General features: G+C 36.8%; 2 protein-coding genes across 2 annotated transcripts; both read left to right on the forward strand.

The window, feature by feature from the left end:
• Positions 1 to 4223: 4223 nt before the first annotated feature.
• Positions 4224 to 12507, forward strand: LOC306768912 (acyl-CoA Delta-4 desaturase-like; the record flags this gene model as incomplete). Its single annotated transcript, XM_079257388.1, has 12 exons — positions 4224 to 4433; positions 5674 to 5784; positions 6525 to 6722; positions 6810 to 6911; positions 6978 to 7103; positions 7201 to 7261; positions 7343 to 7419; positions 7564 to 7661; positions 7752 to 7848; positions 11747 to 11826; positions 12118 to 12243; positions 12456 to 12507. The coding sequence occupies 12 exons, from the start codon at positions 4224 to 4226 to the stop codon at positions 12505 to 12507; spliced, it is 1338 nt and encodes a 445-aa protein (XP_079113514.1).
• Positions 12508 to 16178: 3671 nt separating this feature from the next.
• On the forward strand, positions 16179 to 21999 carry LOC306770575 (acyl-CoA Delta-4 desaturase-like; the record flags this gene model as incomplete). The annotated part of the gene is made up of 11 exons (XM_079259450.1): positions 16179 to 16388; positions 18362 to 18472; positions 18627 to 18824; positions 19683 to 19784; positions 19852 to 19977; positions 20075 to 20135; positions 20219 to 20295; positions 20437 to 20534; positions 20627 to 20723; positions 21499 to 21578; positions 21870 to 21999. The coding sequence occupies 11 exons, from the start codon at positions 16179 to 16181 to the stop codon at positions 21997 to 21999; spliced, it is 1290 nt and encodes a 429-aa protein (XP_079115576.1).
• Between the last annotated feature and the right edge of the window lie 1260 nt (positions 22000 to 23259).

Below are 23259 nucleotides of genomic sequence, written 5' to 3' on the forward strand. Positions count from 1 at the left end.
CCTTAAAGAAGTGCTGAGAAAGCAGATATATAAGCTCTGATGGAATGGAAGTGTGTAATGTAGTAAGAAAGCAGTCAGAACTATTGAGAACACGCGTTTATCTGCCATGCGGTGCTATATTAAATTAGCGGTGTTAAACTAACAACGATGGTAACCCAACAGGGACACAATTGATAAGTTATGTTAACATATACACTAAATGTATAATTTGCTTTGGATAAATACTTTAAATACTTTACTTTACTTTAAATACTTTAGACATTTACTCTGTAAATGTCTAAAGTATTTTATTGCATAACCTAATTCTGGTTATGCACTTTTCTATTGTATAAAGTCTCAAAGAGAGGATCAATGAGAATATTTCCTTATGTTTAACAGAAACTCTCATGGATTTTGTTAAGAGCAGGATAAATCCTGTCATTGGTTGACCACAAGCTCCGGTCTTCTGTCTGTTATTTTTAACAGAAGTTACTGCTACACCTCTCTTGACCACTGCCAGGTCAGAGGGGCAACACTAACTGCAGTTATTTTGTCATGTAATAATTGATAATCTTACTATAAATGTCTAAAATTATAAGTGAAGTAATTAAGGAAAATGTGACTTTTGACCAGATTTTTCACATAGATTGACTACCACAAGTGTGACCCATAATACAGAACTCATCCCATACCATCAGGACGGGCGTCTATAAATGTCCTGTAAGCAGTAAGAGTTAATTGAGGAGTATGACATGTTTTTGTCATGTTGCTCATCATAAAAATGGCTACAGTAGAAATTATATTTTTTGTGTGTATATCAAGGATAGACTTTAATTGAGAGCATCTGCTGACATGATGACAAGTAGATAGAGATAGCCTTGGTTACCATGGCACAAGACAGTACATAAGAAAGACAATCAGCTGCAACTCCTGACACAGTGACAATCAGAGGCCATTGTTGAGATAAGCAGTCATCTTGACCTATCATGCACAAACTCTCTCTAAATACTTGTTTGAAAAATTTACTCTGGATTTCATCTTGCAGACGCAAGCTGATCCATCATCTCACACCAAAGTGTAACCCCATATTCTCCTGTGGACAATACAGGGGGTTTAGCCTGTTCTGCAAATAAAACTGGATCATTATAAACTGTTTATGGTGCATCTTAATACATACAACAACAAAAGAACTTCCTTAAACAAACTTGTATCATGTTGCTTCTTTACCTGTATACTGTATTTCCTACTTCCTGCACCCCTATACTTCAGTGCTAAAATTTTTATCTCCTTATTGTTCACATCCTGAATAAATGTGAAACCCATGTGAAGTCTGACAATAAACTAGATCTGAAGGTAATCTAAATAGTATTTATTTATTTTTTCCACTAATGCAGGTTTTATTAATCTCATTCCTGATTGTCTGAAAAGTAGAAATCTCAAAGATATCTCAAAAATAAGGTCACGTCCCAGAAGTACCCTTATGTAACATACTGTATTTGTAGAAAAGCTTTTATCAGTCCTCTGCTTGATAAGACAATGTGGATGCTAGTCAGCTGCTTATGTCAGATGTCAACCATCACTTCAGCAAGGTCAATTTACCCTTTTAAACAGTAAACATGATGGTAATATACAAAACACCAGTCTACATTTTATCTTATTTTAAATGTTAATTCATCAAACTTTTGAATACTTGCCTTTTTTATGATGTTACAAAAAATATTATTATTTAGATTTTATATCTTATAGAAACCCAAATTTAAAAAAGGAACCTTATCATATTATAAGATGATACATTTTATTGTAAAAATATAACACACACACACACACACACATATATATATATATATATATATATATATATATATATATATATATATATATATATATATATATACATACATATATGTATATCTGCAAACACATAATAACTCTGACATTAGCAGCCCAGTAGTAATGCAAGAAACAATGTAAGCCAAGACCACTGCACTCTTTAGGTTGTTGGATATATACAGGAATATTCTGAAATAGATACAGAAGTCTTGACAAGGAGAACATCTTAATTGTATTTATTCAGCCAATCAATGACAAAGGTAGGGTTCCGCATTTTTCTATGTTCTCTTTCAGAACATTTAATCTTTCAGTACTTTTACTTTAAAAGTACAGTTAATAATGTTAATATAATCCTAATAATTATATATTGTATAATTATATAATTCCATCGTGTTCAAGTTAACAAATTAGCTTTGAGTGTTTGATTAACATTTTTTGTGGTGTTTTATGTGCACAAATTAATATTTAAATATAAATTAAACCGAATGTTGACAAATTGAAAATCCTGCCCATTTAAGCTATTTTTTGTTTTTTGTATTGTTTCTGTGGAGATATGAATTAATTTTAAAGAGGAAACAATTCCTAATTCTAATTTAAATCTACCAAGATTTAATTCCTGGGACCTCCAGCACCTGCTCCTGCTTTGCCAACAAACAGTGGTGCACTTATATGAACAAACTACAAACCTGCACCAATTAATGGGAAACTAAGGAGGATGGCCAGTTGCCATGGCCATGGATGACTGTGATGATGATGATAATGAAGATGATTATTGGGGATGTAAAGTATAATAAATAAGAGTTAGAAACCTCACTGAAGTGTTAGAAGGGGATCTGATACCACTATAATTATGTGACAGCGCAATTTAAATTTAAAGCGGTCCTATTATGGTATTTGGAGTTTTCTGAGCTTTCTACAGTGTTACAGTGTTGAATCCTCATCAGACATGTGAACGGCACTGTTTTTTTTTAATCACCTAAACGCATGTTTGAGTTTGAGTTTAAGTTCCAGCACGCTCGCTGTTCGGTTTCCATGGCAACGAAAAACGCGTCGTTTTAGAGAGTTTTTTCTACACTAAATCCTTGTGATGTCTCGGGCCCCGGGGATAAGGTTCGGTGATTGGTTAACTTCTACTGGTTAACTAGGGCATGTACAAATACATCAGGTGGGTGGAAAACGTCGGATAAAGTTATTTCCAACGACGGCTGGTGAGTTTACCAAAGAGAGACATCCTGCTGCATTCGTTGCTGCGGGTTGCTGTTTTCCACTTTGTTTTCAGGGTCTGATTCAGGTTCCAACATGTAGGGCTGTATGCTATGTGTTGACATTGTATTTTGTGTTTTTTTTTTATTGAGTTCATATTAGCCTAATCCTTCTGTTTATGAGATGTTACAATGACGGCGAAAGCAGTTGCGGTGCGCGCTCCCGATGTAGCGCGGTGGCGGGAAGCAGGGCTTAATGCGGAAGAGTCAATCCATTCGTTTTGCCGCAGGCTGATCTGACAGCCTACGGAGAGGGTCGGTCTGAAGTAAATAAAGTGATTTGTGACAATATCTCGATCAATCCCAGCCCTTCTGGGCTCAGAAATAAAAATAAATTATCCTGAAATGCACATAATAGTTCCACTTTAAGTTATAAATCTTTTAACTTAATAAACAACTTTTTATTATTATTATTTTGTCGAAGGGGCAAATAAATTCTGAACTCAAGTTCTTGCTTTACACCACATTGACAGCCGGGCACAATGTCATCTCTAAGAGTGTTAGTTATTTATTTTCAAGTGTATTTTTTCTAATGTGTCTTTTAAGTGTGTCAACTTTAAGTAGTTGCCTTTAAAATTTTGTTGTACTGATGTATGATGACAAACGCCATCCTAAAAATCTTGATATCTTAATAAATACTTTATATAAAACAACAGGAAACTTATCACAAAGGGATATTTAAAGGTATTTATTCTGATGTGATCATAAGCTATTGAACAGACAGGATGAACTGCAATAATCTGCTGGTGAGGAAATGATGACATATTTTACCTTTACTGTGAAGCCATCAGCAGTTTTACAGATGATTGTTTTTTTATGATGAAGATTTTCACACATAACTGGCCTATTTTGACTTATTTAACATTTTCAGCCAAAGGAGGGAAAAAATGCCTCTGGCCGCTGATTGGTCAGAAGAGTATGCAGGAAGTTCAAATGAAGGTGGTGAATGAGCGGAGCCTATCAGGAAAAACAGAGATTAGCTTGTGATATTTCCTCATTAATCGCATTTGCAGCTGGAGCAGACAAGAAGCAGTCAGTCGATGTGTACAAGGACATCCGCTGTAATTCAGTTTCATCATGTAATCAGCCATTCATGGGCAGATTTTCTTTCAGTGTGCAGGTGGATTCAAGTCAGACACAGCAGCAGTGAAGATGGGAGGTGGAGGCCAGCAAACGGACCATGGAGAGCCACACAGCGGGGGAGATGCAGGTGTTTACACCTGGGAGGACGTGCAGAAACACAGCAGCAAGAATGATCAGTGGCTGGTCATCAATCGAAAGGTTTACAACGTCACTCAGTGGGCCAAAAGACACCCAGGAGGGTTTCAGGTCATCAGCCACTATGCTGGAGAGGATGCCACGGTAAATATTGTATCCATGATTCGCTTTTTCTTCAGAATTTCTCTGATGTATTACAACCCATTGTGAAATAACTAACAGAGTCGGCAGTTCAGACATCAACAATGGCACTCTGTCATTTCACAATGATTATGTTGTGTCTGTTCTTAGACAGACAAAAGACATAACTTTTGCCAGTCATCAGTAATAGTATAGAACATTTCTATGTTTGACATTTTCCCATTTTTTCAGTGAAAATGTTGTTGAAGATATTCAAGATTGTTTAAATAATAAGACTTTGACCTTTGACCAGTATCTCCACATGTATATCAGCATGATATTTAATAAATGCAACAGAAAGGGAATCAACAGAAATGTGAATTGTTCCCATATAAAAAAAATCCTCTAAAATCTCAACCACAGTTCAAATGCATATTATAATGCAGATCAGGCCAGATTAAATTATTCTGTGGTATTTTTCAGTCCTGTACGTTCCACAGTTGATAATTATTTTTCTTTTTGTGTGTGTGTGTGTGTGTGTGTGTGTGTGTGTGTGTGTGTGTGTGTGTGTGTGTGTGTGCGTGTGTTGGAGCATTTAATAAATTGGCTGCAATCGAGTTATGAAGCGATGCAACTGGGACATGGATCAACCCCAACATCAAGAAGTTGTTTCTTACTCTATTTCTCATACGTTTTTACTTTTTTATTTTTTTTTTTAGCTAAAACGCAGACAAAACCAACAACACCAAATCTATGACTGCAGCCTTGACGGGGGAAAACAATTTTGTCCATTCACAGAAAAAGTCATTTACCAATTTTGAACACAAGGGGGTATAATATGCACTTCGAAACAGAGTTATGGAAGCAGGTGGGAGAAATGTGGATCAATCAGGCATTAAGTTTTCATATCCTAAAATGGTGAATGAACAAGCAGAATTCTCAAAGATTATGTAAAAGAATAAGAAAAATATTAATCAGCTTGATCAGATTTGATCATAAAATAAAAACCCGTCAAAGTGTTTATTCTCTTTTTTAGAGCCTGTAAATACCTTAAGCTTTATTGAAAAGCTTTTAAATCACTATAGGAACTATGTTCTCTAAACTTGCTATAAATTGCATTACTGAAGCTGTTTTGTTATTATTTGAAAGTTCAGATGTTGTTTTATATAGCTACTGTACATGTTCAGAATGTAGTTTTAAAATTCAAGAGCTTTTCTTGCCTCTGTATGCTGGATCATGCAGTGCTTTTATTTTTGTTTACCAGGAAGCCTTCGCCGCTTTCCATCCTGATCCAAAGTTTGTGCAAAAGTTTCTGAAACCTCTGCTGATCGGAGAGTTGAAAGCGACAGAGGCAAGCCAGGACCACGGCAAAAAGGTAAGACTTTAAATCTCCAAATTATGTCTCCAAATTAAAGCCTGTTACAAACTCCACGACAAGCGAGAACTTTTTTCTCATTTTTGAGGCCGCAGACATGATTGGGTGCATCTTGTATCAGTCAAGCAGAACTTTCCTTACGGGCTTCCAGTATTGTGTGATTAGTGGGATATTTGAGGTTGGTGTAGTTAATGTTGAAAATCATGAAATGAAAAATTATCGCTTCTGCATTTTTGCCGATACAATTTTAAAACAGCTAATCGAGGTGGTTGATCTGAAGATGCTGTGGAACTGAATAATGCGCGTAAATCCCACTGTTTTCCTGCACGAGTCTTTGTTCCATCATAAACATGTTAACATCTCATCTTTTCTTTTGGGTCCTATTTCTGCATACATGTGTCGCTTAACTGTCTTCATAAGAACTGTGCAGTTCTTAAAGGAATAACCGCACATAAAACAATGCTATAGGATTTTAAAAGACACGGACAGTGTCGTTTGAGAGTTTCCTGTCAAATTGTTTATGTTTTAAAAATATAGATAAATCCCATCTACAGTAAACCACGCTTTGTCACAGGCAAAGCTTCTTGTGGAGTATGAATCACCAGACCAAATGTAACTGAATTTCTTCTGCTTCTGGTGGAGCTTGTAACACGTGTTACAGTATTTACATTTTGCAGGTGCCTCATCACTGCATCACCTTTTCATCTAAAGAGCATCTTTCCACTCTTCTCTGTTCCCAGGCAGCAATCATACAAGATTTTAAGCGTTTACGAGAGCAGGCAGAGAAGCAGGGTCTTTTTCAGGCTAAACCTTTGTTTTTCTGCCTCCATCTGGGTCACATCCTGCTGCTGGAGGCCCTCGCATGGCTGATGGTCTGCCTCTGGGGGACCAGCTGGTTGCTGACCCTTCTGTGTGCGGTGATGCTGGCAACTGCTCAGGTTATTTGAACAATACTGTTTGTAAATGTTTTGCTTAATGGATTGATGCAAATTCTTAATGGGCTCCTTCATCGTCTTCTTTTCTAGACTCAGGCTTCATGGTTGCAGCATGACTTAGGTCACCTGTCTGTCTTCAAGAAGTCTCGGTGGAATCACCTGATACACAAGTTTGTCATTGGACATTTGAAGGTAACTTCTGAAGATATTAATGTCTTTTTTAGTTGACATACACAGATTAAAATACTGATGTCACAGGGAGCTTCAGCCAACTGGTGGACTTACCGTCATTCCCAGCATCATGCCAAACCCAGCGTCTTCAAGAAGGACCCTGATCTCTACACATACAACATTCTTGTACTTGGAGCCACTCAGCCAGTGGAGGTATGCAGATTAAAGCATATATTTTCTAATTCCATTAAGTATTCATTAAGTATTTATACAGTAAGGTGCTCACTCAATTCTGTACTCTGTGTTACAGTATGGTATAAAAAAGATCAAACACATGCCCTATAATCACCAACACAAGTACTTCTTTCTGGGTATGTTTGTCATTTAAAAAAAGAATAAAATTAAAAAAAAGACAGCTGTTCAGGAAAAGTTTTTATGTCTGTGTTTTCTAGTGGGACCACCACTACTCATTCCAGTTTATTACACCATTGACGTAATCAGGAGCACGATCGCTCGGCGTGACTGGGTGGTATGATGTCAACCTCTTTGTGGATCAGTATTTGTATTAAAATCCGTCAAATATTAGATGAACCCAGTACAAGATAAAATCAGTCTTTTATGAATAAATAAATCAATATGAATCACAAAATTATATTCATCTTTGCTTTTGAAGGATCTGGCTTGGTTGATGACGTTCTACCTTCGTTTCTTCTATTGTTATATCCACATTTATGGCTTCTTTGGTGCAATGGCTTTCTTCAGCTTTGTCAGGTACATGTTCCTATGTGCGTATTAAAAGGATTTTTTAATGATTTTGACACGCTGTCAATTAATCTTATTACCGTCTCATTTGTTTAACAGGTTTTTGGAGAGCCACTGGTTTACGTGGATAACTCAGATGAGTCATCTGCCAATGGAGATTGATCATGAGAAGCATCAAGACTGGATGACCATGCAGGTGCTTGTTTTCTATCCATTTTCATAACCACTTTGTCCGGTTAGGGGTCGTGGAGAAACTGGAGCCTATCCCAGCAAAAGGCATCGCTGGGCCAATACAGAGAGACAATCGTTCACACTCCTAATGACAATTTAGAGTACTTAGAGAGAACCAATACATACATAGGGAGTACATGCAAACTCCACACAGAAAGGCCACCTCAAAGCTCTCCTGAGCCAAGGCTTGAACCAGCAACCTTCTTGGTTCTTGCTGTGAGGCCACAGTGCGAAACACTACGCCACCAATACGCCACCTAGTGTTTGTTTTATTAAGCATTATTCTTTTACCAGAACTGCCTTTGATTTGCTGCAGGACCAGATTCACTAGAGTCAGTCAAAAAAGTTCTAATCCAACTTTTTTTATTGAACATTTTGAACATATTAACATACACAGCATATTTAAAATTATACAAATAACAACTGTAAGCATTGATAGGGCTGTGTCTCCCCCTTATCCCACCCAACCCCCACAGACCCCCCATCCAGGTCAAACACAACACACACACACACACACACACCCCGACAAGACAGAACAGAGAGCCAGTCCCTGCTCATACACACATAAAAAGAAATAATACTTTGAGAAGCAAATAAGCAAACACATAAAAAAGAGTTTAAAAAAAAAAAAAAAAAAGGGGGGGGGGGGGGGGTGATAATATTAACAAAGGATAAATAATTAAAACATAATGATAATGATTTAAAAAATAATAATAATAATGTAATAATAATCATAAGTTAACCAATCAACCAATCGGCCAATCAACCGATTGATCCGTCAATCACCCATCAGACAGTCAGTCTCCATCGGGGAGCAATGTAAGGGTGTCTAGATATAGACACAGAAGAGGAGTGTATCAACTTTAAAGCAGTGTCCCACTGTTGTTCAGATAATGTTATGTGTAATTCCTCTTCCCAGGTTCTTTCCATGAAAGAAATAGATCTACTAAGTTTTCCGTCAATCATTCGGAATAGAACATATATGCAGTGCTTCTGCTGTGGGATAACTTCCAATAGAGTATCTAAAAAAGTTTCAGGAGGTCGGTTAGGATAGTGAGGAAAATTTTTCTTGACAAAATCTCTTACTTGGAGAAAGCAGAAAAAGTGTGAGTTCGGCAGGTTATATTTGGACGAAAGACAGGTAAAAGTTGAAAGAACGTTATCACTATATAGGTCCTTAACTTTATTAAGTCCTTTGTTATGCCAGATTTTAAATACTGTATCTAAAACTGATGGAGCGAATTTACAATTTTTCAATATGGGAGATAGTATTGAGGGCCCATGTAAACCAAATTGTTTCCTAAATTGTCTCCAAATGGCCACAGTTTCTTTTACAATAACTTTATTTCCAGCAAGAGATAGAGTCAACGGGAATTGAGAACTTTCAGGAGAGTCGTTTCAAGGAAAAGGTTAATATGGCTTCTCAAAAACTGCCTATAGTCCTCCCTTATTAATAAGTTAGAATTAAATCTCCAGTGTTTAGGCGGACGGGGTTGAGAGCCAAGTGCCAGTTCTAGTGAGACTGGTGAGTGATCAGAAATGACTACTGTGTTATAGTCGCAAGTTTGAATTCCAGAAATCAACCTAAGATCAATTAGAAAGAAATCTATGCGTGTGTAAGTGTGGTGAGCATGGGAGACAAAAGAGAAAGCTTTGGTGGTAGGATTCTTCCCTCTCCATGGGTCTATCAATCCTAATTGTGTTCTGAAAACATCAAGCGTGTTTGAAGATTTAGTTAGTGGAATGGCCCTGATGGAGGACCTATCCAATGAGACATCTTGAACCAAGTTAAAATCGCCCCCAACAATAAGATGGTAATTTTCAAATCCTGACATTATGGAAAAGAATTTCTTTATGAAGGCGTCATCATCAAAATTTGGACAGTAGACACTTGCCAGCACCACCAAGGAGCCTTGTAAATTCCCCGAAACAATAACAAAGCGGCTCTCTGTATCCGCAACAACTTTGTGTTCCTCAAATAGAACATTACTGCGTATAAGCATTGCAGATCCTCTAGCCTTAGCATTAAATTTAGAGTGGTAGATATGGGCAATCCAATTTCTTTTCAAGAGCATTACTTCTTTTTTGCGTAGGTGGGTCTCCTGGGAAAAAAAACAATGTCAGCCTTCAGCTTATACCTTATTGGGTTTAATTGCATTTCCGATCCCCCTCACATTCCAAGAGATGAGTTTAAGAGTATTAATCATACCTTATAATGGGTTGGTGTACTTGTATAATAGACAGGCACTGGAAGACGGAAGACCTGGTTTGGTAAAGGATGACCGAAAAGAGAAAAAAATGAGAGAAAAAAAGAACAAAAAAAAGGGGGGGAAAAAAAGAAAAAACAACACACATCGCAACCATACACATAACATTGAACCTGGATCCCCTTGAAACAAATAACATCTTATGTGTCCATTGTGTCCATTGCACAGCAGGGTATGGCCTATACCCAAAATTATAACCATGGCAGAACATAAAAAAAAGAGGCTTCAATAAAGGCTCACTAAAATTATGTAATAAAGCAAAAATACGTAAGCAGATGGGAAAAAAAAACCTCTACGTAAATGTCATAATGGTGAACTGTCAAGCTATTCAAAGTTTCACAATGAGAGCAGCATAAACTTACATTGACTATTTAGATAAACAGTCAGACTGCAGATAAAGGCACCATTGGTAAACTTAAGTTAATAAGTCAATTGAAAAGTAAGTAGGAGCTTTTTAGTTGGATGAATGGTGCAATGCAATGTGATTCCTGGCGTCTTCGTGCCTTGTGCACCACAAGCTAACGGGTCTGGAAATTGTGAAAGCATTCTACCACGTACCGAGGTTTAGCAGTAGGCCCCAATTTGGGTGCAAGCGCCCGATGAGCCCTGTCCAACTCCAGGGCAGTTTTCAAGACATCTCTCCCAAACACCTCCAATAACATTTCAGAAAAAAAGGCAGTTGGGCACAGTCCCTCCGCATCTTCGGGTACCCCCACGATACGAATATTATTGCGGCAGCTCCTACTTTCCAAGTCAACAAGTTTAGCTTTTAGCTTAGCATTATCCTCCATCACCGCAGCTAGCTTAGCCTCCATGTCAAACATGTCCTTACGTGTGTCTGTGGCCGCATCTTCCAGCGAGGAAAGTCTTTGATGGTGGTCATCAATAGTGGATTGGATAGTATCGAACTTTGATTCCAGTCGTGTGATGGAGGCATTAAACTCCACCGAGAGCAATGCTCAGTGGTCTTCCAACATAGCTTTTAGCATAACGAAAACTGGCTCGTTGATGGCGTCGTCCTTCTTTTGTTGTTCCATTCGCAATCTCGTAGACATTTTGGTGGTCGACAGTTTACAAAAGGTGATACAAAATAGTTGCTTACACTTTCTTGATATGGATAGTGAGAAAAAAAGCAAGTTTAGAGCGATTTAGGCAGGAGCCTGAAAGCACAGATCAATCCGTGGTGGCGGCCATACCCGCCCATAAAAAAAAAAAAGTTTAAACTTTGCTGACATGCCATTATATGTACGTTAGCTAAATGTAAAATTTGTTTATCACTGGATGGCATCTTTCAGAAATTCTTCTATCAAATATTTAATATGATTAGTGTTTTAAATCAGTATTCAAACACAATGCACATTTTCAGTTAAAATCCTGTCTGCACAATTTACTGTTATCCATTTATATTCTATTAAATTCAGCGTAAATGAAATGATAACTGTGTTGATGAAATGGAGCTGAAATGTTTCATGGCTAAAGGAATCAACAGATCACACTGAATCTTTTCTTTCTTTCAATCTGTCCTCTGAAGGTACAAATGTAGCAAATGATGGATGTAATAACTTTCCTTTACACTCATCTCATCTTCTTTTTCAGTTACGATCCACTTGTGATATTGAGCAGTCCTTCTTCAATGACTGGTTCAGCGGACATCTCAACTTTCAGATTGAACATCAGTAAGATAAATTATGTATTTGCAGGAATAAACTCAGGAGTTTTTAAATAAAGTATCATTAAAGTGTGCAGTTCCTACTAGACAAATACAAGAAGGGTTAATGATCCACTCAGTGAAAATGATTATAATGTTAAACAACAAAGTTAATCTGAATTATAAACAGGGTTGGAATACACAAAATCAAAAAGATGGTCCTGGTCTGGAACGTTCTTTGAAGTTTTTATAAGAACTTGATGGTAGGATAACTTCATTCCGATATTTAGTTGATTTGTGTAAATTTCTCTTTCTCAAGCTTGTTTCCCAGGATGCCACGCCATAACTACCACCTGGTGGCCCCTCATGTCCGTGCTCTGTGTAAGAAACATGGGATTCCTTATGAGATGAAAACTTTGTGGCAAGGCTTTGCTGATGTTGTGAGGTAATAATTCAGAAAAGACATGCAACAAATTAGAAAATCCTCATCTGATCAGTGTTTGATTCAATTAACAGAACTAGCACAATGACAGAAAGTCTATTATTTTCTAACAAGCTGTATGTTCTGTGAGGCTATCTGCCCTTGTTCATTAAAAAGTAAATATGATTAGCTTGTCTCACACTTTTAACTTTTGTCAATTTCTTTTCCTCCTACAGGTCTCTGAAAACCTCAGGAGATCTCTGGCTTGATGCATATCTTCATAACTGAAAAACTTTTTCATAAAGGCGGGATGTATTCTTTATAAGCTAAAATATGATTGTATCTTTGGAATTTCAAAAATACAATTTTAACTTCTTGAACTTCAAATCTCTATCTCTCTTTTATGACACAATAAATAATAGATAGACTTTTCCATGTCTGAAACAATCAACAGGTTTTTGCAGCGACAAACACAACGACACTACAACATAGAAATATTTACAAAGTAAATTTTTAATGATGATCTTTTTAAACATTATATCCCACGATACTTACAACCCCAACTATGTTTTCTTGGCCTTTTCTCCCCCGTGGTCCGTGCAGTTGACACTGGAATATACCAACGTCAGCCTATTTAAGTTTCTAGGGTGGATGATATTTCTCTTGGTACACATTAAGTTACTATTTCCAGTATCACCCTTTTTAAACATAAGTTACCCTATTCCATTTAAAAAACATTTATGCAGTAGTATCACATTTTTCCCCCATGTTGCTGCAGATGATGATGGACCAATAAAATACACATCTTAAGTCAAAAGGCAGTATGTCTGCAATGCAACTTTATTTATTTTTTATTTTATCAGGTATACGCTTACTGAGAATAAATTATCTCTTCCAGGACACCAGAAGGACAATATACTGCTTAAGGATGGTTGGGTCAATTAAGGGGACGATCAGCATAACTGATTTGCATATTTCTGCCTCTGACTCAAATGACACATTAACTGTCAGCAAAGAACAGAAAGACTTGTCACATTTGAGTCATGCTGTTGTTGCATAGATGGTCAATTAATGATGAAAACATGATGCATGCTTTACAGCACCAGTATGATAATGATGTTTGATTGATATACAAAACACTTGACATGATGCTGAAATACAGTATTTTACTGGCATGTTGGATCCATTACACTATTACAGAAAACAATCCAAACAAGTGTAAAATGACCATAACAAATTACCATAAAGACAAGGAGATGTAAAAAAAAAAAAAAAACATGCAAAAAGCTCACAAGATAGTTTTAAAATAGAGATGAAAAATGCTTTTATACAGTGAGGCAGATAAGTATTTGAAAACTCTGTGATTTTTCAAGTTCTCCCACTTAGAAATCATGGAGGGGTCTGAAATTTTAATCTTTGGTGCATGTCCACAGTGATAGACATAATCTGCAGCAGCAACATACCTTTTTTTTTTTTTTTTTTTAAAAAAGGATACAATGTGATTTCCATATTTTCTTTTAGACTATGTCTCTCACAGTGGAACTGCGCCTAAGATGAAAATTTCAGATCCTTCCATCATTTTTAAGTGGGAGAACTTGCAAAATCACAGTGTTCAAATACTTATTTGCCTCACTGTACATAGAACATGGGCAGAGCAAAAATCACCAGAAAGAAGCACAAAATAAACATAAAGTAATGCAGGACGATCCTGTTACATGTACACTTGATAATGGTCTTCTATACCTGGTGGATACTATTGCAATACAATAATTTTGTAACATGGTAAATGCAAGTTATTGTTGCCTAAATTGTTTAATCATTTTTATATTTTGTTAAAGGGCAAATAAAGATTTTAGTTAAGACGAGAAGAAACTTGTCACAAACGGAAATAAAAGGGCATGTGATCTATATTTCTAATGATTATTATTCTTGTTTTTGTACTTATTTCAGCTCAGGATATTCATCAATTTTAGTCATAAATCCTTCTCTGGAGACGTGAATATCAGAAGTAGTTGAACAGACAGGATGAACTATAATAACCTTAGGGTCACTGATGACATATTTTATCATGTGTGAAACCATCAGCGGTCGTCCAGCTGATTAGTTTCCATTTACAAGTTAAAGCGGCTCTTTGATATTCAGATAAGTATCTTCACCCATTTGGCAGTGGTTGTGAGCCAAACGACAGAAGAAAAAATATTTTAAAGCCTGCCGTCCACCGATTGGCCAGAAACCCTCGAAAGATCTGCTCGAAGTTCGGAGAAAGGGGGTGAATGAGCGCAGCCTATCAGGGAAGACAGAGGATAGCTTTGCTTGTTAATCACATCTACAGCAGGAGCAGACGAGAAGCAGTCAGTTGATGTGATCGAAGTCCTGCGACTGGAGTCCAGATCGGGATGCTGTAAGTAGCAAATATTTGTCATCGTCAAGTTTTGGGTTGATAGCTGAACAGCAGCCACCCTTCACCGACTGACGAGGCTGAAGTTAGCTTCCGATTCGCATTATGTGTAAAGAGCAATTCTACTGAATTTTTTGGACAACTAGACTACATTAGACCAGGTCCTGACAAAAAACTACAAGACTTAGACTCTTCAAACCTGGACCGAAATATTCTATATAATATGCAGAGTATTTAAAACATAGTTTCGGATTTGTAAAACCGTTAATCTATTTGTGAAAATGCAAATTAGGCTCATTTTGGGACTTTTTTTTTTTTAATTTTTTTTTTTACATCTGAAGCACATTAGACCAGGTCCTGACAAGAAACTACAAGACTTAGAGTCTTCCAAACCTGGACTGAAATATTCTGTTTACTATGCAGATTCAAGAAAATGCAGTTTCTGAGTTGTGAAACCTTTATTCTATTTGTGAAAATGCAAATTAGGCTCATTTTATGACAATTTTGGCATCTAGACCAAATTAGACCAGGTCCTGACGAAAAACTTCAAGACTTGACTCTTCAAACCTGGACTGAAATATTCAACATACTATGCAGAGTCATTAAAACATAGTGTCTGATTTGTGAAACCTTTATTGTATTTGTGAATGCTTTATGCTTCCAATTTCACAATCATTTATTTATTTTTGCCTTTAGTTGTTGATCAGGATTGTAATAAAAAAAAACACAGTACAAAGATTTTTGTCAAATGAAACTTTTAAATAATTTTTTTAAGCTGTTTAGTTTGTAAATAATATATAAAATAACAACATAAACACACAAAATGAAAAAATAACAGTTTTCCATATTGTCACACTATTGCCTGAGGAAAAACAAACTTCAAAGCTAAACCAGTTTAGTTCTCATTAAAGTTCCTTTGCTCTTTGTCTAGAAATCTCTCTTCTAGGAAATTATAGATCATGCTGGAATTTAATTGATACTGTTACTAGCCTGTAAGACCTGCCCAGTCTTACAGGCCACTGCAACTTGCTAATCAAATCATAAAACAAATCATAAACTGCATTTTCTTGAATCTGCATAGTATGTAGAATATTTTAGTCCAGTCTAATGTAGTCTAGTTTTCCAAAAATTCAGTGGAATTGCTCTTTACACATTGGAAATCGGAAGGCGTGAATCGGAAGCTAACTTCAGTCTCGTCACCGACTGCTGTTGAACTAAAACTGCGAGGATTTCTTTTTTTTTTTTTTTTTTTCTTTTCCTCACATTAACAACACAGTTATGACAAACTGTTTTTTTTTCTTCTGCTGTTTTTCCTTAAAAATAAAAAAAAAATAAAGCATTCTTTTGCAAAACAATCTAAATTTGGTGACTGAGATGAATAGCAATGATGCTTTTTTACATAATAATTTGAACTTCATGACATGACCACAACATGGTGACAAGGTAAGAATACAAGGACATCAGCTGTAAAACAGTTTCATCATGTGTTTATTCATGCATTCATGTGCAGTTATTCCTGTAGTGTGCAGGTGGATTCAGGTCAGACACAGCAGCAGTGAAGATGGGAGGTGGAGGCCAGCAAACGGACCATGGAGAGCCACACAGCGGGGGAGATGCAGGTGTTTACACCTGGGAGGATGTGCAGAAACACAGCATCAGGAATGATCAGTGGCTGGTCATCAATCGAAAGGTTTACAACATCACTCAGTGGGCCAAAAGACACCCAGGAGGGTTTCAGGTCATCAGCCACTATGCTGGAGAGGATGCTACAGTAAATATTACATCCATGATTAGATTTGTCTTCAGATTTTTGTCTAATGTATAAAAACTAATTGTGAAATTTATGCTTTACAAATAACTAACAAAGTCAGCAGTTCAGATATGCACAATGTCACTCTGTCATTTAACAACAATTATGTTGAGTCTGTTCTTAGCAAGGCAAATGACATCTCTTTTGCCAGCACCTTTTAGGTAAAGGTGTAGAATATTCTGATGACTGTCACTGTTCATATTTATTTCAAATGAAAATGTTGTAGATATTCAAGATTGTTCAAAGAATCAAACTTTGACCTTTGACCAGTATTTCCACGTGCATCTCAGCATGATCTTTAATAAATGCATCACTCCACATGCTAATGGTAGTCGCCTATTGTCTATCTGACAAGTCAGCAAAAGAATTAAAAAGAAAAAACACAAAAGTAGCTAGTATCTCACCTACAGCAGATAGCAGTCAGAGTACTATCAGTTTGAAATATCAAATAGTTTCCTGAATATTGAGTTAAAGTTACTCAGAAAGGAATCAACAGAAATGTGAATTGTTCCCATATAAATAAATCCTCTAAAATCTCAACCACAGTTCAAATGCATATTATAATGCAGATCAGCACTGAGGTCACTGGGTGTCCAGTTAAACCAGCCTTTCCCAAACTGGGGCAATCACCCTAAATTAAATATAGCCTACATTTATAAATACATTTGGGATTTTTTTCAGTGTTGTCAAAATTAACTTGTTAATGCGATGATTAATACGTGGGAATAATGCAGTTTTCTTTTTTTCTTTTTTTTTAGATTATCGACAAAGTTATGACGTGGGCCAGATTAAAATCTGAATTTGGCATCATCTTACTGAGAAAAGCACATTTTTTTTGGGTGTTTTGTCACAGCTGAAATTAATCCACCAAAAATAACAATCCTCCTTAAGAATCATGACAAATTTCCAGCTTTACATTTTGAAGAGGATGACGCGTTTGATATATTACACAATTAACAATAAATCATTCAGTTGTCAGAGGTGGGCACGGAAGGCCAGGGTTGGTGGGAACGGGGCGTGAACATCAATTCGTTATCTTTGGAATCATGGCTCAAAATGTTTGGAAACTACTGTAAGGGCACAATCACATCAGCCTTTTTGATTCAAATCCTAGTTCGTTTACACAGAAAGTCTGCTTTGTTTGGGGAAATGTGAATGTGCTGAACAAATTCTGATTCGGATCAAAGCAGCAGGATCGGTCTGCTTACAAACGCAGGCTTCGGTCTGTTTCAAGTGGACCAAACACAGGAAGTGGACTACAAGAAAAAAAAACACACACACACTTCATGCAGTTGGTGCAGCATTGCAATGTGGGTAAATGTGTAGCGCTCTCATGAAAGGGTTCTGTGCCTTGTCCGTTGTTCATGCTGCAACTACATGGTTGAAGTGTATTTCTGCAGTATACTTGCATAAGACAAAATAAAAAACCCCAAACAGCGATATTTTCTACTCTATGTTTGGCTCGCAAGTAGAAGAAACTTAGTTTTCCTGCACTTCAAGCAGGTCTGGTCCTCTCTTTTGCTCAATAGTGCAGCGCCCCCTTTGGTGAGGATGGAGATATTTTTATTGAACTGGTAAATGAACAAACAAAATTTGGGAAGATTATGTCAAAGTATAAGAAAAAAATATTAATGAAGTTGGTCAGATTTGTTTATTAAATCAAACCCACTAAAATGTTTATTTTCCTTTCGAGGGCTTGCACAAATCTTAAGCTTGATTTTGAAGCTTTTGAACTGCAGTTTTGTATGAACTATGTTCTCTGAACTTGCCATGAATTGGTTTACTGAATATACTTCTTTATTTGTTATTCTTTGGATCATATTTCAGCTTTTATTTAAGCTAAGATGTTGTTTTATATACTTCAAATTCAAGAACTTTTCTTGCCTTTGTATGTGTTTGTTGATGCAACATGTAGAATTATTTTTGTTTACCAGGAAGCCTTCACCGCTTTCCATCCTGATACAAAGTTTGTGCAAAAGTTTCTGAAGCCTCTGCTAATCGGAGAGTTGAAAGCGACAGAGCCAAGCCAGGACCACGGCAAAAGTGTAAGACTTTAAATCAAAGTTGCAGGACAACGTTAGACTGTTAGCTGATCTGTTTGGTTGTTCTAGAGTCTGACAGTATTTACATTTTGCAGGTGCCTCATCACTGCATCACTTTTTCAGTTAAAGAACTTTTTCCACTCTTCTCTGTTCCCAGGCAGCAATCATTCAAGATTTTGAGCGTTTACGAGAGCAGGCAGAGAAGCAGGGTCTTTTTCAGGCTAAACCTTTGTTTTTCTGCCTCCATCTGGGTCACATCCTGCTGCTGGAGGCCCTCGCATGGCTGATGGTCTGGCTCTGGGGGACCAGCTGGTTGCTGACCCTTCTGTGTGCGGTGATGCTGGCAACTGCTCAGGTTATTTGAACAATACTGTTTGTAAATGTTTTGCTTAATGGATTGATGCAAATTCTTAATGGGCTCCTTCATCGTCTTTGTTCAATTCAATTCGATTCAACTTTATTTGTATAGCGCCGCTTCACAACAATGTTGTCACAGAGCACTTTACATACATGAATTAACATACACATCATTTCAAGCCAATTCATACATATCCAATAATAGAAACCAACTGATTGCATCGATTCATGACTTCGATCCAATCCCCCATCCTGAGCTGCACGCGGCGACAGTGGGAAGGAAAAAAAAACTCCCCTTTAACAGGAAGAAAACCTCCGGCAGAACCCGGCTCAGGGAGGGCAGCCATCTGCCTCGACTGGTTGGGGTGGAGAGGACAGGAAAGACAGATCAACATGTACAACTGCACTTAATCAGGAAGGCCTGCGGAAAAAAGGAGAAATAAGTTAGAGACGGCAATATTGGCATATATTTATACATTAATATACATTTGTTGGAGCCATTTGTTTATTTCTTCACTTGTGTTTTTGTTTTGTATGGTCACAGGGGGGTGGCACTAAATAGGCACACCAGGTGTATTAAATGGCAGCCACAGGTGTTGCAGGTTTTCTTAATTAGCTTGGGTGTGGGAGGATGACAGTTTTTACTGCTCTCACCTTTTTTTGTTATTTTACACTTTTTTGATTTTGGAAAGAATGTAATCTGTCAAGTTATTATCTGCAACATGGAAAATAAATGGGAGTCTCACCCAACATGGACAGCGACTCTGGATTTTTTACAAGCGTATTAAAAACACAATCTTTCCCCTCACCCAGCTGAGTGACTTAACACTCTAGTCACTACAGTCTTCTTTTCTAGACTCAGGCTGGATGGTTGCAGCATGACTTGGGTCACCTGTCTGTCTTCAAGAAGTCTCGGTGGAATCACCTGATACACAAGTTTGTCATTGGACATTTGAAGGTAACTTCTGAAGATATTAATGTCTTTTTTAAATTGACATACACAGATTAAAATACTGATGTCACAGGGAGCTTCAGCCAACTGGTGGACTTACCGTCATTCCCAGCATCATGCCAAACCCAGCGTCTTCAAGAAGGACCCTGATCTCTACACATACAACATTCTTGTACTTGGAGCCACTCAGCCAGTGGAGGTATGCAGATTAAAGCATATATTTTCTAACTCCATTAAGTATTCATTAAGTATTTATACAGTAAGGTGCTCACTCAATTCTGTACTCTGTGTTACAGTACGGTATAAAAAAGATCAAACACATGCCCTATAATCACCAACACAAGTACTTCTTTCTGGGTATGTTTGTCATTAAAAAAATAAAATAAAAATGAAAAAAAAGACAGCTGTTCAGGAAAAGTTTGTATACCTTTGTATTCCAGTGGGACCACCACTACTCCTTCCAGTTTATTACAGCATTGACATAATGAAGAGCATGATCACTCGGCGTGACTGGGTGGTATGATGTCAGCCTCTTGTGGATCAGTATTTATATTAAAATCCTTCAAATATTATATGAACCCAGTACAAGATAAAAATCAGTCTTTATGAATAAATTAATCAATATGAATCACAAAATTGTATTTCTTTGCTTTTGAAGGATCTGGCTTGGTCCATGACGTTCTACCTTCGTTTCTTCTATTGTTATATCCCCTTTTATGGCTTCTTTGGTACATTGGCTTTCTTCAACTTTGTCAGGTACATGTTCCTATATGTGTAAAAAAAAGGATTATTTAATGATTTTGACACGCTGTACAGCTGATCTTATTACCGTCTCATTTGTTTAACAGGTTTTTGGAGAGCCACTGGTTTACATGGGTAACTCAGATGAGTCATCTGCCAATGGAGATTGATCATGAGAAGCATCAAGACTGGATGACCATGCAGGTGCTTGTTTTCTATCCATTTTCATAACCACTTTGTCCGATTAAGGGTCATGGAGAAACTGGAGCCTATCCCAGCAAAAGGCATCGCAGGCCAAGACCGAGTGACAAACAATTGTTCACACTCACTCCTAATGACAATTTAGAGTACTTCGAGAAAACCGATACATACACAGGAAGTACATGCAAACTCCACACAGAAAGGCCACCTCAAAGCTCTCCTGAGCCGAGGCTCAAACCAGCAACCTTCTCGGTTCTTGCTGTGAGGCCACAGTGCCAAACACTACGCCACCAATACGCCACCTAGTGTTTGTTTTATTAAGCATAATTCTTTTTCCAGAACTGCCTTTGATTTGCTGCAGGACCAGATTGAATACAGTCAGTCAAAAAAGTTTTAGGCCTTGCTGACATGCCATTATATGTACATTAGCTAAATGTAAAACTTGTTTATCACTGGATGGCATCTTTCAGAACTTTAAGTTCTTCTATCAAATATTTAATATGATTAGTGTATTAAATCAGCATTCAAACACAATGCACATTTTCCAGTTAAAATCCTGTCTGCACAATTTACTGTTATCCATTTATATTCTATTAAATTCAGCGTAAATGAAATGATAACTGTGTTGATGAAATGGAGCTGAAATGTTTCATGGCTAAAGGAATCAACAGATCACACTGAATCTTTTCTTTCTTTCAATCTGTCCTCTGAAGGTACAAATGTAGCAAATGATGGATGTAATAACTTTCCTTTACACTCATCTCATCTTCTTTTTCAGTTACGATCCACTTGTGATATTGAGCAGTCCTTCTTCAATGACTGGTTCAGCGGACATCTCAACTTTCAGATTGAACATCAGTAAGATAAATTATGTATTTCCAGGAATAAACTCAGGAGTTTTTAAATAAAGTATCATTAAAGTGTGCAGTTCCTACTAGACAAATACAAGAAGGGTTAATGATCCACTCAGTGAAAATGATTATAATGTTAAACAACAAAGTTAATCTGAATTATAAACAGGGTTGGAATACACAAAATCAAAAAGATGGTCCTGGTCTGGAACGTTCTTTGAAGTTTTTATAAGAACTTGATGGTAGGATAACTTCATTCCGATATTTAGTTGATTTGTGTAAATTTCTCTTTCTCAAGCTTGTTTCCCAGGATGCCACGCCATAACTACCACCTGGTGGCCCCTCATGTCCGTGCTCTGTGTAAGAAACATGGGATTCCTTATGAGATGAAAACTTTGTGGCAAGGCTTTGCTGATGTTGTGAGGTAATAATTCAGAAAAGACATGCAACAAATTAGAACTAGAACTAGCACAATGACAGAAAGTCTATTATTTTCTAACAAGCTGCATGTTCTGTGAGGCTAGCTGCCCTCTTTCATTGAAAAAGTAAATATGATTAGCTTGTCTAACACTTTTAACTGATGTTTTGTCAATTTCTTTTCCTCCTACAGGTCTCTGAGAACCTCAGGAGATCTCTGGCTTGATGCATATCTTCATAACTGAAAAACTTTTTCATAAAGGAGGGATGTATTCTTTATAAGCTAAAATATGATTGTATCTTTGAAATTTAAAAAATACAGTAAATTCTTCAATTTCTTGAATTGCAGTTTTCCATTTTCTCTTTTACGTCACAATAAACAAATATGTTGACCTTTCCATGCTTGAAATGATCAACTGGTTTCTCCATCGGCAAACAGAACGACACAACAATATAAAAAATATTATCAGAGTAAAATTTTTAATGATGGTCTTTTTAAACATTATATAGCGCAATTCTTACAACCCAACAATGTTTTCTTAAACTCAAATTTATTATTTGTAACATAACAGCAAATCTACTGCATTGTTTCCTTTTTGTCCCCCTTGGTCTGTGCAGTTTACGCTGCAAAATACCAAGTACAAACATCTGCCTAATTAAAGTGGTGTGATATTTTTCTTGGCACACATTAAGTCACTACGTACCAGTATCAACTTGTTTAAACAGAAATGACCTAATTCCATTTGCAAAATATGTTGGCAGCAGTGCCACAGTTTTCACTCATGTTGCTGATAATGACAGACCAATGAGATACTATCTCTTGACTTCAGTGGTGTATGTCTGCAATTTTTTTTATTTTAATTTACCAGATTAAATGGTCTTTTCCAAGACAACATCCTGCTTGAGGATGGTTGTGTCCATTAAGGTGACATCCAAAATAACTGATTTCCATATTTCTGCTTCTGACTCAAATGACAATTCAAAACAACATTAAAAAAATGCAAAAAAAGATCTAAAGATAGTTTTAAATGGGAGATGAGAAATGACCTCAGACAAAACAGACAAAAAAAATTGTCATAAAAAGGTGCAACCAGTTGTAAGTACTCTAACATTTATCTTCTGTCTCTGGTGGATACCGTTATACTACAACGATTTTGTGACATCACATGGTACTGAATAGTGCTTAGAAATAATTTTTGCTTCATTTTTAAATCTATTAAAGGGGCAAATAAAGACTTTAGATGAGATATAGAAAAGGAATCTTATCACCA

This window comes from Telmatherina bonti, assembly GCF_933228915.1.
Source record: "Telmatherina bonti genome assembly, chromosome: 2".
In the NCBI taxonomy this organism is placed as follows: domain Eukaryota; kingdom Metazoa; phylum Chordata; class Actinopteri; order Atheriniformes; family Telmatherinidae; genus Telmatherina; species Telmatherina bonti.